At 40.1% G+C, this 14,792-nt stretch overlaps 1 protein-coding gene across 4 annotated transcripts in view; it reads left to right on the forward strand.

Annotated features, from left to right (window-relative positions):
* Positions 1-14,719, forward strand: part of B3GALNT2 (beta-1,3-N-acetylgalactosaminyltransferase 2) — a 33,735-nt gene extending 19,016 nt beyond the window's left edge. For 2 of the 4 annotated variants that reach the window (XM_044420076.1, XM_044420083.1), the window contains exons 6-12: positions 512-622; positions 2,244-2,322; positions 3,390-3,573; positions 4,569-4,694; positions 4,973-5,132; positions 7,277-7,333; positions 13,669-14,719. In XM_044420076.1, the coding sequence (XP_044276011.1) occupies positions 512-622; positions 2,244-2,322; positions 3,390-3,573; positions 4,569-4,694; positions 4,973-5,132; positions 7,277-7,333; positions 13,669-13,803 (852 nt within the window). In that variant the 3' untranslated portion in view covers positions 13,804-14,719. Of the gene's footprint in view, positions 1-511; positions 623-2,243; positions 2,323-3,389; positions 3,574-4,568; positions 4,695-4,972; positions 5,133-7,276; positions 7,334-8,344; positions 8,481-13,668 lie in introns of all 4 variants that reach the window. The other 2 variants (XR_006413736.1, XM_044420090.1) reach the window with 2 other exon arrangements.
* Positions 14,720-14,792: the final 73 nt, after the last annotated feature.

Genomic DNA, 14,792 nt, shown 5'->3' on the forward strand with positions numbered 1-14,792 from the left:
TACAAGCCACCCTTCCCAAAACGTGCCTGGAAGACAATCAGGTACCTTTTTGGTAGGGTATCCTGGTAGGGTATCCTCTCCCCTCCTTCGGTCTCCCTGCAGGTATCCAGGGGGACAGCATAGGACCATGGAAGCTTCCCTCCCTCCCCACCACTACCACAAGTCATTTTTGGTGTTGATGTTCTTTTGGGAGAGATCACAAAATAGATTGTTTGGCTAAAGTTCTTTAATTGTAGTTTCAAAACTATATTAAAGGTATTTTTCCTGGTGAGGAGCAAATATTCAACTAAAAATATTAAATGGTATGATACTACATTTTGCCTTTTCTCTAATTTTCCTAATATGATATTTATTCATTATGCAGCTGTTGGTATTGATAAGGATGTGATGCTTAAAATTAAATGATAATGCTTAAGTTTCCATCTGTCATAAACAATTTGACAAAATCCCTTTGTCTAGTGTGTGCACATACAGATACTGTGTTAATAGTAAGTGGTGACTGTTTTGACAGAGTTTTGAAGGCACTATTGTGTGGGAAAGCCAGGATCTCCAAGGCCTTGTTTCTCAAAATCTTCATAAAGTGATGGTGAATGATGGCGGAGGTGTCTTCAGAATCACCACGGTCTGTCCTTTTATTCTGGCATAGAGTGTTTATAACAAGGCAGTGCTTTGGTAAACATTTTAGGCATTTCAGAGTCTTAAAGAATTTCTTATTCTTTTTGTCTTCTTGTTTTAGTAGAATTATCACTTATTTAACTTGGACTTATAGTGTTTTATATTTCTGGCATTATGCAACTTGGATCAATTCACAATTTATATAAAAGGTTAGATCTGCTATAAACTTGGTGAATTGTGCTGTTATAAGTAGACTTCCCTACTCCTTCCCATGACAAATCTTCTACCCATCTGAGAATGCCACACAGAGTCAGGAGACCTGGGTTAAATGTGATATGGGAAGGGGGGGATCCTGAAAAATTGGGCAGATGGACTCACCCTTTTTCTCATAAAGGCAGATACTGGATCCAACCCAAGTCCTCATTGTTGGCTTCTTACTAAATGCTACCTTAAAGCACTTTGAGGGTGTTTGTCTTGGTTTATGATTTTTAGCCTGACAAAATATGTTCTGAACTATTTTATGCAAATAAGTATAACAAAATTTAAAATTGCTACTTGAGTATAAAATAAGAAAACATCATACTTTCCATCTAAATCAATGTTATTGTCTACATCTTGAATACTGTGTCAACTGTTAGAGTTATATAAAATGTAACAAATTATCATGCACAATTTTGAGTCAGATAAAGAGGGACCTGCTACACATACACAAAGTGCTGAGTATCAACATATGGAACAAATGTTTCCATAAAATATATGTATAAATATTCAGTAAGCAGAATAATTGTTTTATCATTCTAAGGACTTCTACCACCAGTACAGAAAAAAATACTTTGGAGTCCAGAAGTTGTACTTTAAGCATTACTAAGTGATCTGTTAAAAAATAGAAAATTTTGTTCTAAATAGATGTAAGGCCAAAGTTAGCAAGAATTAATAAGTGCAATAGTTAGCAAGAGCTCAGATGGCCCAACATAAGCTAAAGATTAAGGAACCTCTGAGTATATGCTCAACCCTAGAAGTAGCAGAATCAAACTCACAAATTCTTTCACGCAGAAATCCAGCATCAGTTTTCTGCCAAGCATTTATTTTCTACAATGGAATTTGGGCTGTGGGAAGAATTTTTAGTGGTTGCTATTGTGAGACAGTTGGGAGGCAGAAATCCTTCTCCTGAAAAATCAGCCAAAATTCTACCAGTAGATCCTATATGCTTCTGCCCTCCCCTGGCTGAAACAACCCAGATCGACAGCCCGCTAGCAAAACACGAGCTCTCCCTTTATTGGTCATTATGACTTGAGTGTAATGGTTTACAGGCTGCTCTGAGCAATTACGCTTGGATTAAGGCAGCAACATTTAATCAATTGATTCCCACTTGTGAAACCTCTTGATCCAACCAAGTGTGCCCACCTCTGCATACTGAACAGTATGGTCCCCTACTATGGGAACTCTGCTCTGGTACTGGTTCTAGGGATCAGCAGTGCAGAATTCACAGGGAACTGAGAAATGTGTTGGTGTTCTTTGGAAGAAAGCATGACACTAATAACTAGTTTTCAAATATTTTAGTTTTTCAGCACAGATATGATTGCACTAAAAGTTTAACAGATCTTCTTTTACATCCCTTTGTGTAATAGGCAGGGGAAGGATCATTGCCACATGAATTTACACAAGGTGTGGAGGGGATTGCAGGAGGCTTTATTTACACAATTCAGGGTAAGTATGTAAAAATTCAGGGAGCATCAAAAAGGAGAGTCTGCTCTGCCAATGTTTCATTCTACTGGTGCCTTACAGGTAGCTGAACTCTGACAGATACGCCTCAAATACTGTGTGGTTCACTGGGTATGCATCTTCTGATCAGTTATCACAATCGTAGAGCACCATTGTGCCAGAGAGTTGTCACAACTGATTAACCACTTACAAATCGCTATAGCAAATGGTGCTCAACTCCTGGGCCATGCAGCACCCTGATTTTGGGTGTGCCTTGGAGGTTAACTGTCTTCCAGTGTAGAGAGGAAGTCCATGGCTTGTTCTTGGGCTAATTCTCTATTGCTTAACCCCACAACAACCCAGAGTTCTGGCTTTGGACGGCATGATACCAACCCAGGGAAGGGGCATACCTGGCGCTGGGTTTGGAAGTCTTGACAAATTGTTGTGTGTAAGCCAGATCTTCTAATTTTATCTAATTAGTCCTTCCCATTGATGGATTGCCTTCCACCAATACAATGGGGAGCAAGTGATTCTTCCTTTCACTTGCAGATTCCTGTGTGCCTTCTGAATGTAACTAAATCTGAGTTGGAGCGTTAAAGACCCTCCGGAGCAAATTTGGGGAGTGGGTATGGGCTACAGGTGGAGGGAGGGAGGGGACAGCCATCTAGTGCATGTGGTCTTCCACTTGCACAATATTGGATTTCATGCATTGGTTTTTTATTGTTTCCACTGTTTGGTTGTCGCCTCATTTTGAATTCACATGCCTTTTAAGATGACACATTTCTTGAAATATCAACTTACCTATTTGCTAATATACTGCATATTAAGTTACATTTTATATCCTGCTTTTTTTCCTCTTGTGAAGAACCCAAGGCGGCTTACAAAGTGGTCATCCTCTCCATTTTAATTTCACAGGAACCCTGTGAACATAGTCACTGGCCCAAAGTCACTCAGTAGAATGCATGGCTGACTAGAATCAGGATCTGACCGCAAAAACCACACTGACTCTTCAAGAGAGTAGAGACTGCATATTGCTGTCCTGTGAATACTAACTTCTTCTGCTTCCCTTTTAGAAGGAGATGTACTTCTAGAAAGCCTGCAGAATCGCCCAGAAAGATTCATTCATCATATAAGTAAACTTGAAGAGGAGGATGCTCTTTTGAAGGAGGAAAGCAACACTTATGACGATATTGTTTTTGTTGATGTTGTTGATACCTACAGAAATGTTCCAGCCAAATTACTGAATTTCTATCGATGGTAGGAAGGAAGTCAGGGACTTTGATTTATTTCTGGTGACAAATTATCTGTACATGGATATTTATGTTTTAGGCATTTGCAAGTCAGAATGCAACATAACTTGAAATGATTGAAGTCCTTTCTGCACAATTAGATTTTAGTAGAAAGAATGTACATGTTTTCTCATTTTCTCCGCACTTTGTATCTGTCTTCCTGGTTGCACTCCTCCTTGTAGGGCTATCACATGTTCCAAGTAATGGATGCACATTAGATTAAAATGGGATTCTTTCTTCACATTAGTGCATCCCCTGCTGTTATAATTGCTGTGAAGAATTTGGCACATGTCATAGATGCCAGTTCCATATTGTCTATAATATCATTATCAGCAAGGAATGCAGCTTTGACAGTCCCCAAATCCTTCATACATCTTCATTATTGTGTGAACTTTTACTCATATATATTTCTTAGGGTTTTAATAACCTTGGAACGTGTGCATTCCCTTCTGTGCAACTCCAGTGCTTGAGTACCCATCTGGTTAACAAAAATGTTAACAAGCAATCTCCTAAACCCTGCTTTCTTCCTTCTCCATTTGATCTATACTTTTGGAATTTTTTTTAAACAGCCTATGTCTCTAGTATACTATCTTGCTGAGAATAAAATATGACAGGAACCCTTTGTGCAAGTATGGATTTCAGCAAAGCTTTGTTCAGAAAGAACTGCCTCTCAATGTTGAAAAATATAAAAATGACAGTTTTTGTCATTAGACAAAGAATGTCAGACTTTTCAGAAACAAGACTCGTTACTTTCATGTCTCAAAGCAGATTTCAAATAGTATGACTTGTTATGCCATGGAATGACTGGCATGCTACACTGGCAAGAGTTCTTTCCTTTGTGCAACTCTTAAACTGTTGAGACTGAATCTTTGATCATCCTTGCAATAGGTCTTTTTCAATGCTGAATTCCAGCACTGTGGTTGTTAAGAGCAACTTTTCTCATTGTTTCTGATTTGGTTACAGGACAGTGGAAGCAGTAAGTTTTGATGTACTACTGAAGACAGATGATGACTGCTACATAGATTTAGAAGCTGTGTTCAACAGAATAAAGCTTAAAAACTTGGGCAGACCAAATACTTGGTGGGGAAAGTGAGTAGCATAATTTATTTAATAAGCTGTGTTGTTCTATGTATAATCAGAATACATATAACTGTGCAGAGTTTCATAGAAGTAAAACAAAAGAGTCCTTCCTAGTGAAGTTGGGGTAAATTTTGACATGCAAGTACTTTTTCTGGGAACCCTGACAGCCAGGCCTAAAGGTCTTGACACTCCTCTGATGTCCCCAGATGGAGTTGTTAGGTTCCAGTTAATATCCTAAGGAACAAGAATATGGCCTTTCATCTAATATTTTGCAATGGCTTCTTAAGTTTTAGATTAAATTGGGCAGTCGACCGGACTGGGAAGTGGCAAGAACTGGAATATCCAAGTCCCGCATATCCTGCCTTTGCTTGTGGGTCTGGTTATGTTATTTCCAAAGACATTGTAGAATGGCTTGCAAGCAACTCAGACAGACTAAAGATATACCAGGTAAGTATTTTGATGGAAGGGAATGCAGCTGGGATGGAACAAACGGTATGTCTACTTAAATAATAACTTGGATTACATGTAAAATCATAGAATACTAGAGTTGGAATGGGCATGAAGACCATCAGGTCCAACCCCCTGCTGTTGCAGGACGCTAAGTTACACCTTCCCACTCAGATGGCTGTCCAGTTTCTTTTTGAATGTCTCTAGTGTGGGAGAGCCCACCACCTCTCTAGGCAGCTGGTTCTACTGCCGTATTGCTCTCACAGTGAGGAAGCTTTTCCTGATGTCCAGCCTGAATCTGGGTTGCCACAACTTGATTGATTACGCTCTGGCATCAGCAAGAAGACATCTTGACCTTCCTTTTTGTGACAGCCTTTGAGGTACTTATAGAGGGATATCCTGTGCCCCCTCAGTCTTCTCAAGGCTGAACATGCCCAGTTCTCTCCGTCTCTCCTCATAGGGCAGTGTTTCCAAAACCTGGATCATTCTTGTTGCGCTCCTCTGGATCCTTTCTAATTTTCCTGCATCTTTCTTAAATCTTGGTGCCCAAAACTGAACACAATATTCCAGATTCCAGACTAGTGAGAAGGTATAGAGGAACTACTGCATCTTGTGATTCGGAAGTAATACTTCTGTTAATACATCCGAAAATACTCATAGTATTTGCCCTTTTGGTGACTGCATCACATTGTTGACTCATATTTTGCTTATTGTCCACAATTATTCCAAGATCTTTTTCAGTTCTGTTGAGCCACGCATTCCCAATCTTGTATTGATGCATTTGGTTCCTTTTTCCTAGTTGGAGGACTTGGCACTTGTTCTTATTGAATCTCATTCTGTTGCTTGCAGTCCAGTATTCAAGTGCATCAAGATGGATCATCTGGATCTTCATTCTGTCTTCTAGGGTGTTTGCTATTCCACCCAGTTTTGTATCATCTGCAAATCTGATTATCTTTCCTCCTGCTTCCTCATCCAAATAATTAATAAGAATGTTGAAGAGCAGTGGGCCCAGGACTGAGCCCTGTGGCACCCTACACGTTACCTCCATCCAGTTTGAGGAGGTGCCATTGATGAGCACTCTTTGTGTCCGATTTAGCAGCCAATTTTGGATCCACCTAATAGTTTTTCCATCTAGTCCAATTTTTGCTAATTTGCTTATCAGAATGTTGTGTGGCACTATGTTGAAAGCTTTTCTAAAGTCTAGGTAGATTACGTCCACAGTGTTCCCTCTGTCCATTTGGGAGGTTACCTAGTCAAGAAATGAGATTAAATTAGTCTGACAGGATTTATTTTTGATAAATCCATGCTGGCTTCTATTAATCACTGTATTTTTTTTGAGATGCTTGCAGACTGATTTTTTAAATAATTTGCTCCAGACTTTTCCCAGGGACTGATGTCAGACTAACTGGTCTGTTGTTCCCAGGTTCATCTTTTTTCCCTTTTTTGAAGATAGGGACAACATTAGCCCTTCTCCAGGGATCTGGCACTTCTGTTTTCTAAGATTTATTGAAGATTATAGCCAGTTGTTCTGAGAGTTCCTCTTCAAGCTGTTTTATGACTCTGGGATGGAGTTCATTGGGCCCTGGAGATTTGAAAGTGTTTATTCCATTTAGGTATTCCGTGACCATTTGTCTGTCAGTCTTGGGCTACCATCTCTCACTTCCAGCTTGTACTTCCTCTTGATTGCAGATTTCCTTGTGGGAGAAGACTGAGGCAAAGTAGGAATTGAGCGCCTCTGCCTTTTCCTTGTCATCTGTTATCACTCTGCCATCCACTTTAAGTATCTGGACGCCCTTTCTCTTTCTCATGTCTTTTGTTTTGGATGTATCTGAAGAAGGCTTTCTTGTTGTTCTTAGTATCCCTTGCTATTCTCAGTTCATTTCCTGCTTTAGCCGTCCTGATGCTACATAAGCACAAGCCTGACATTCTAGTATTGAAGCTGAGTTGTTGCTGGGAGATAAGAGTGCCTGTATGGTGTCATGGTTAGGGCAGTAACTCTGTTTGAGTGCTCACCTGACCTTGAAACTCTCTAGATGGCTTTGGGCCAATCAAAGGAGTAGCCAGTTAGAATCCTGATTTTTTGAGTCCTCATTCAGACTAACCTGCTTTCCTTGTTTTTGTTTTGATGTGAACTGTATGCTTAGGGTGAAGATGTGAGTATGGGTATTTGGATGGCAGCCATCGGGCCAAAACGATATCAGGTATGTTTTACTAGGCTGCAGTCCTTTGCATACTTACTTGGAAATAAGCTCTGTTTAACTCAGTGAGATTTTTTTGAATAATCCTTTATAGGATTGCAGTGTAAAAATATATTTTCCTCAATCATTTTGATCTATTAAATGTGTGCATATTACTAAAACCTCAGTAATTGGTGATGTTTAGAGATATTGAAGGACTTACTACAATTTAATAAAGAAGCAATTGTGCATTTTTAGAAGGAAGGATATTTTCCCCCTTAGGATTGTAACTGAAAGTAAAATAGGTTCAAAGTATAAGGAAGGGTTTGCTTAACTTTCAGTCTTACCACATAAAATAACTTCTAGGGATTAATCAAATATAACTTGATCTAAAACAAAATTCCCCAAGGAGCTATTTTCTGGGGGGGGGGGTTCCTGCAAACACCCCCACCCCATCCCTATTTCCATGACAGTCTGCTTTTGAATGTGATGATAGGATTCTCACATGTAACCAGTTCTTTGATCACTTATCTGTGCATTTTTGCATTGTTTTTGTTTTATTTCTGTATCACCCAATCCTGAGAACTTTCTGGGCAGTGTACAAACATTGCTAAACATTTATCAAAACCTTCACACAAAACATTTAAAAACAATTTAAATGCCTAAAACATAAGATACTGGAACCTGGCAAAATAACTAACATTAAACTCTAATGCTTAGGAGTAGAGAATTTTAACAGGGTGCTGAAAATTGGAAATTGTTGGTACCAGGCAGGCCTCAGTGAGAACATTCCATAGTTGGGTCTGCTGCAGAGAAGGCCCACTCCCTTGCTGCCACCTCCTGAGCCTTCTCAGAAGGAGGGCCTCAAATGCTGATAAAAATCTACAGAGCCTTGGTCCAAGTATTCCATGGCTGATGATTTTGGCAGGAAAGTAGACAAACCTTCAGTAGGTGGTACTGCCAAGCAAGTTGGTTGTGCTTTGCCATCAGTCTGAGGGCCTGTACACCCAGGTGACATATTTGTCCATTGTCCAGGGAAAGAAGGCCTAGACAAGTCAGGAGCTGGATGTCCATGCTGTAACATGGAGAGAGCAGTAAACCAAGACTGTCAAGGCCACCATGGGGCCATCAGGATGAAGTTCAGATCCTCTGCAGCTTGTCAGTCATATTGGTGAGCAGAACATTCAGGTGGAAGGCACAGAATCATCCCAAGAGGATAGAAATTCATTTCTCATAGGGAGGGCATCTATCCCCACTTTGGTGCACTGACAGAGGCCATGAGAAGAAACCTTTGTACACCCTGTAAGGACCAAGTTGCCTATTGGTAGGGTCCTCCAAGCCTCCATGGAGTGGCCATGTCTGCAGCTGAATTCCAGTCCCAGTGATGGCCAGCCAGAGATGCTGGCTGGACAAAAGTTTATAGGGAGAATTGGACTGAATTTAGTGCTCAGGAGTTTTTAGAACCAGAAGATGACTGTGCCTGTGAAGATGTAGTGGCTGTGATCTGGAAATCTGATGACTACATGAACTCCTATGCCAATGGAGAGAGAGGTATCAGTGATCTCCCAGTGATCTCCATGTGACCAGTGACCTCCATGCAGTGTTCCATAGATTTCTGTAATGTCTGACCTGTGCTAAGCAGACTGTCATCTGCAGAGCACTTGGTAGAAGCTCCCGTGTCCTTACTCAGCAGTGACAGGACTGCTGCTGGTGTGGAACCAAGACTGGGACTGTGTTTCTTGGCTGGGTAACGCATACTTAGGTCAGCAGCCTGAATACCTGTTCCACGGGATTGCTTGGCATCTAGATGAGCAATTGTGGCATGCCTGTCAGGTAAAGTGCAAGCGGTGAGGACACAGTTTCATGAGGTGGCCATCCCTGAGGCAGAGCAGGCAGAAGAAGCTTGCCCCCATTGTCAGTGTATTTGTAGCAGGGAGCCTTCAAGGTCATATGCTTTGAAAGGAGTGCATGAGGGCATGTGAGCCAAAACGAAATGAAATCACTAAGGCAGAAGAAACCAACAGAAGCATGTAAGAAACGAGGGGAAGAAAAAGGATGAGGACTCAGTTCTTTCTCTCAAGGACAGAGCACTCCAAACAGTGCTGTCACCACAGCCGTGAAAAGAACAACTGCATGAGGACAGTGAGAGCCACGCTTTTTACGCATGTGCAGGCAGGCCTCCTGCCAAATAGCTGAACTCTCGAACATGCCATGTGAGGCTGTGCATAGGAAAAGAAACCCAGATGTATGATGCAATGACCATGAAGAAGGATTTGTGATAAGGAGAAAAACAAATTGTTGCTAGCACAAGCTCCTGCAATGCTTTTATGCCAGGACAAAAGCACCAGGCAGTAGCAGGGGTGGATAAGCAAATGTGCTCGAAGGGAAAACAGGTTCCAAAGTACGGATAGATTTTTGGAAAACATAAAGGAGAAGAGTAAGAATGAGTATATTATGTGGCTTTTATATAGCCATAAGATGCACAGGCCATTTAAACAATAAACTTAGAAAAGTTTAGAACTTAGTAAAAAAAAATTAAAAGAAAGTATCACAAGAAAATAACCCTGAAAAGCACCGAGCATCCATAAATTAATTGCACACTTAGGCAATTTTTCTTTCGTAAGTATAAAAAAAGTTATTTGTGTAGTCATATTTTTTCATTGCACTATAAATCATCATACTTAATTCCATTAAGGTTTTTTTTAAGACATTAAGCATCACCTGTATTTGTTTTGGGCCAGTGTTTCAAAATGTTTTGACAACTTGTCACATTTTCCCTATGATTTAAAAATGGAGGTGCACTTCATGCTTGCACTGAAAAAGACATGTTTTATTGGCAACTTGAAATGTGGTCAGGCATCCTCAGTACAATTGTGGTATAGTCCTATGTTAATGGTTGTGCCATTTGCCTGTTGTCTCTTGGGATAGCATCAATACCTATATGTTGGCAATGATAATAGGGAGGAATCAGTGCTTCAAAGACTCCACACTGAAGGCTTAGGGTAGCATCCTGATGCAGCTTGGCCCACAATTTATTGGTTTAATAATTGGTTTAGTCATTAAGAGCATTTTCCAGTGTTGAGTATACTTCCTTTAAATTGTTTAACTTTTGGGTCTAGTACAATGGTGCCTGCAGAAACCTCTCTTTGTACCCACCAGACATCCTGTGACTTCTGATTTTTATTTTATTAAGACTTGTATAATAGATGGTTACACAAATTGGAAGTTGGCATGCTGCAAAGTAAAGTACTGTGTACATTCCATCTATATTTGGGTTCAAAAGAGTGACTTTTTGCTTTGGAGTTCAGATCCTGTCTGCCTTGTACCTAGGTTCTTGACAGTCTCAACAGTTTGCCTTTGGGATAAAAGTTTTGTGACTGGAACTGGCTGAGCCCACAACACTTTCTCAAAATTACAAATGTACTCACAGACCCAAAAAGTTGAGGGGCCTTTCCTTAATCAGTTACATATATAGATAAACTCTCCAAATTGGTGAGTTATTGAAATACAGAGATCATAGCTTGTATCTGAAGATTCTCCTAGCATGAGTAGAGGCATTTCTGTTAGTAAAGGGATGGGGGCTCTCCAGATTCCCCGCTCCCTCAGCAGTGGCTGTTCTAGAGGGTCCCGTAATCTTCAGCAACAGCTCTATGTATTGCTGGGGTGGAAAAATTGCCATTTGTTACAAACTGTTTGCAGTTTTAAGGCTTTTATCCATATTAGAGATAAACTATTCCCATTCAAAAATCAGAAAATGCTTTGCAGGAGTATTCACCCACCTTTGACATTTCCACATTTTGTTATGTTAGAACCTAGAATTGAAATGGATATAATTGACATTATTACCACTTAATATACACAAGAGACACAACACTAAAAGTGCAAAATGTTTTACTTGGTGTGAATGTAAGTAAACAAAACAAACTGGTATTTGTTGGTTACAAATATATTCACCCCCAAGTCGATAGTAAAAGCACCGTTGTCAGCAATTACAGGTGTGAATCTTCTTGGGTCTTTTCTGTCTTCTCTGTCAGCTTTATGCATCTGGATCCTGCAGTGTTGGCCCATTATTCCTGGCATCACTCTTCTAGCTGTTAAGTTGCATGGGGTACATGGGAAAACAGCAACTTTTAAGCCTTGCCACAAATTTTCCATCAGACTGAGGTCTGGACTTGGAGTGAGCAAAAGACATCCAGATTCTATTTTATAAATTACTCTGGCTGTATATTTAGGGTTCTTGGTCTGGAGTGTGAATCTCCACCCCAGTCCCAGGTTGCTTGCAGATGGAAATAGGTTTTCATCTAAAACTGCCTCATATTTGGCTCCATCCATCTTTCCCTCAATTCTGACCAGAATCTGCTAAGGAGAACATCCGCACGAAGTGCTGCTGCCACCACTGTACCTCAGAGTAGGGTGGTGTTCTCAGGGCAATGGAAACTGCTTTTTTGCATCACTTATGAAATTTTGCAGCAGGCCCAAAAAGTTCAATTTTGGTGTCATCAGTCCAGATAATGTTTTCTAACACATTTGCTTTGTCTCCTTTTTGCAAACTTTAAATGGGTTTCAGATTTGCTTCAACAATGGCTTGCTCTTTACCAGTCTTCCATGAAGCCCAGCTTTGTGGAGCATCCAGCTTGATAGTTGTTCCATGGACTGTTTCTTCCATCTCAGCTGTGGAGCTCTTCAGCTCCCCCCGAGTTACCATTGACCTCTTAGTTGCTTCTCTAATGCCCCTTTACCCAGTCCCTGAGTTTTGGTGAATGGCCTTCTCAAGACTTGTACTTGATCCATATTCTATTTTGTAATAACAGATTTGATGGTGCTGTGGGGAAAGTTCATAGTTTGGGATTTATTTTTTTTTACCCAATCTTGAATGATGCTTCTGCACAATTTTATCCTAGAGTTGTTTGGATAGCTTCTTCATTTTCATGGTGCTGTTTGTTTAGATATGCTTTCCAGTAAACTCCGGAGCCTTCATTTAACCTGAGATCATGAAGCCCTGGGATTTCAGACAGGTGGACTCCACTGAGCTACTCACACATGCACATGGTGGGCATGTCGTGAGCGGAGCCGGCCACAGCCAGGGGTCAGACTAGATGGCCCGGAAGGCGCCTTCTGACTCGCGCTGTTTCTATGTTACAAAATCTGACTTCTGAAGGCAGTGAGTTGCAGCAGAGCTTATTTAGGCATATCATAGCCAAGGGGTTAAATACTTAGGAAATCACTAAGTGCCAGTTTGGTTTTGTTTACTTAATTTTTGTGCCATAGTATTTTGTGCTTCACAGTGCTGATCATCTTGTGTACGTCGAAGTGGTAACCATGCCAGTTAAATCTATTTCAGTTCCAAGTAGTAGCAGAACAAAACATGGATAAGTCAAAGGGTATGTGTGAATGTTCTGCAAGGCATTGTATAAGGAAAGCCAATGTTGCAGCAATGATGTACTGTGTGTTTTTCGTATTTTCTAACTGCTATACAACACCCAGAGAACTTTGGCTATTGGGTAGTATAGAATAAATTCATACTGGATTTATTGCCTATCAACTTATACTTGAATGTTGAACTATGGAGGAAAGTGCCATAGATTTCAGTAATTTATAGGATATTGTATTGTTTCTTTTTTGTTTTTGTTTGGGTGGGTGTTTTTTGTTGGATTTTTTTTTTTTTTTTGGAATTTTAATGCATTTTATTGGTTTGTCTTAATTTGTTGCACAAGATGCACAACACTGTGCATTCAAGGAACAGGTTTCCCTGGAATATGCCTTCTGACTAGATACTGCTATATATGCCTTATTGTCTCCCAGTTCACTGGGTCAGGCAGGCAAATCTATTAGTTCCAGTTGCTCGAGTGTCTCAGCTGTAATTATAAATTGCAAAAGCTGTTTGCCAATTATTTGTACTCAGGTGGTGGCATGCAACCTGATAGCTGATGCTTGAACTGCCATTATCCTAGTTCTTTCTTTAAATTTAGAGAGCTGTTAACTGTGCTAACCACATCATAAAGAACTAATGTGAATGTATTTCAGTTTTTTCCTGCTCTTAAAACTTCACTTTTGCGGATTGTGCAATTCCGTTGTCAATAACAGAGTTTTTGCCCATCTTAAACCAGTATTTGCCACCATCTCTGTTCCTAACTCAGTCTTTGTGTTAAGATAATATTCCATATAGATGCAAGTTTGAGAATTAATTAACTAATACTATCTGTATTTTAAAACTGCATGTTGTAAGAGAACCTTTGCCTAAACAGCTGATTCTGAAGCTGTCTTTGGAACTTTGGTTTGCTGGGGCTAGGAAACTTCTATCTATGTTTATAGCATTTGGTTTGCTCTTATAGAGCCATTGAAATAACTCTTTCAAACAGGACAATCTCTGGTTGTGTGAGAAGACATGTGAAAGTGGTATGTTATCCTCTCCTCAATATTCTCCAGAAGAACTTGCAGACCTCTGGAGAATAAAGGAACGTTGTGGAGATCCCTGCAAATGTCAAGAAAGATAAAGGCTTACAGCATGAACTTACAGCATCATATGAACAATGCTATAGGAAAACTTTCCGCATACTCAGCCATGCTTTGGAGAAGAAAAGGCAAAAGTCTCCAAGCAGCTTCTAACAAAAGAAATCCCACGAGTCTCCCCTGTAGTTTGTTGCTTGTGACAAATGTTTGTGCTCCTAACCCACCACTTACATGCAACAAGACAGGTATGTACCTTGACTATGGGTGGCAAACTACATATGAAATTCACACATTCTTCACAGATGTACGTAATCTGTCTTGTTTGAAGTAGCCCTTAGAGCAGTGTTTCCATATCCTTTTTCATAAAAACAGGATACTTTCCACTTTGAACATACACAGAGTAGTTTTACAAAGCCAAATATTAATGCAAAGCAATTGTCCTTACTAGTAAACTACACAGGTAGATAAATTTGATTCCTTGTGCATTTAGTGTATGAACGAGTAAGAGGTGAGGGAAGGCAAGTATACTACTGTAAAAATTGTTTAAGTGGGCAGTTCTGGGCCAATCTGCATTGCTTTAGAGGTCAGTTAGGATACATACAGCATCTTCTTTAAACTTGAGAAATTAGAGCTATGCTACTGTTGGACATTTGAATTTGTGTTCCATATCCAAGAAGAGAGAAGTAACTGATACTGCACTACTGTCCCCACCCCCAGGTACTGCCATACAGTTGACTATAAAGGAAGGGGTTGAATGCTGCAGAAATTAGCAACATCTTTGTCTTTTTAACCAACAGTAGGAGGGTCCAAGGGAGCATGTCCTTTCTTCATATAATAGATTTTTTTTTGTTCTCTTAGTGAAGTGATCTTCTGCTTTTTCCTAGTGTATGACTACTGGGGCAGATGGGCAATAAGAATACCTCAGCTTTTAACTGACTTCTGTAAGTTAGCAGTGCAGCACAAACCATGGATTAAGCATAGTTTTATTAAGTTGGTTAAAGCTTTCCTCTTCTCAAAAAATGAGGCATGCCAC

The sequence above is a fragment of the Varanus komodoensis genome, unplaced genomic scaffold, assembly GCF_004798865.1.
Source record: "Varanus komodoensis strain SLA01 unplaced genomic scaffold, ASM479886v1 scaffold1, whole genome shotgun sequence".
NCBI lineage: Eukaryota > Metazoa > Chordata > Lepidosauria > Squamata > Varanidae > Varanus > Varanus komodoensis.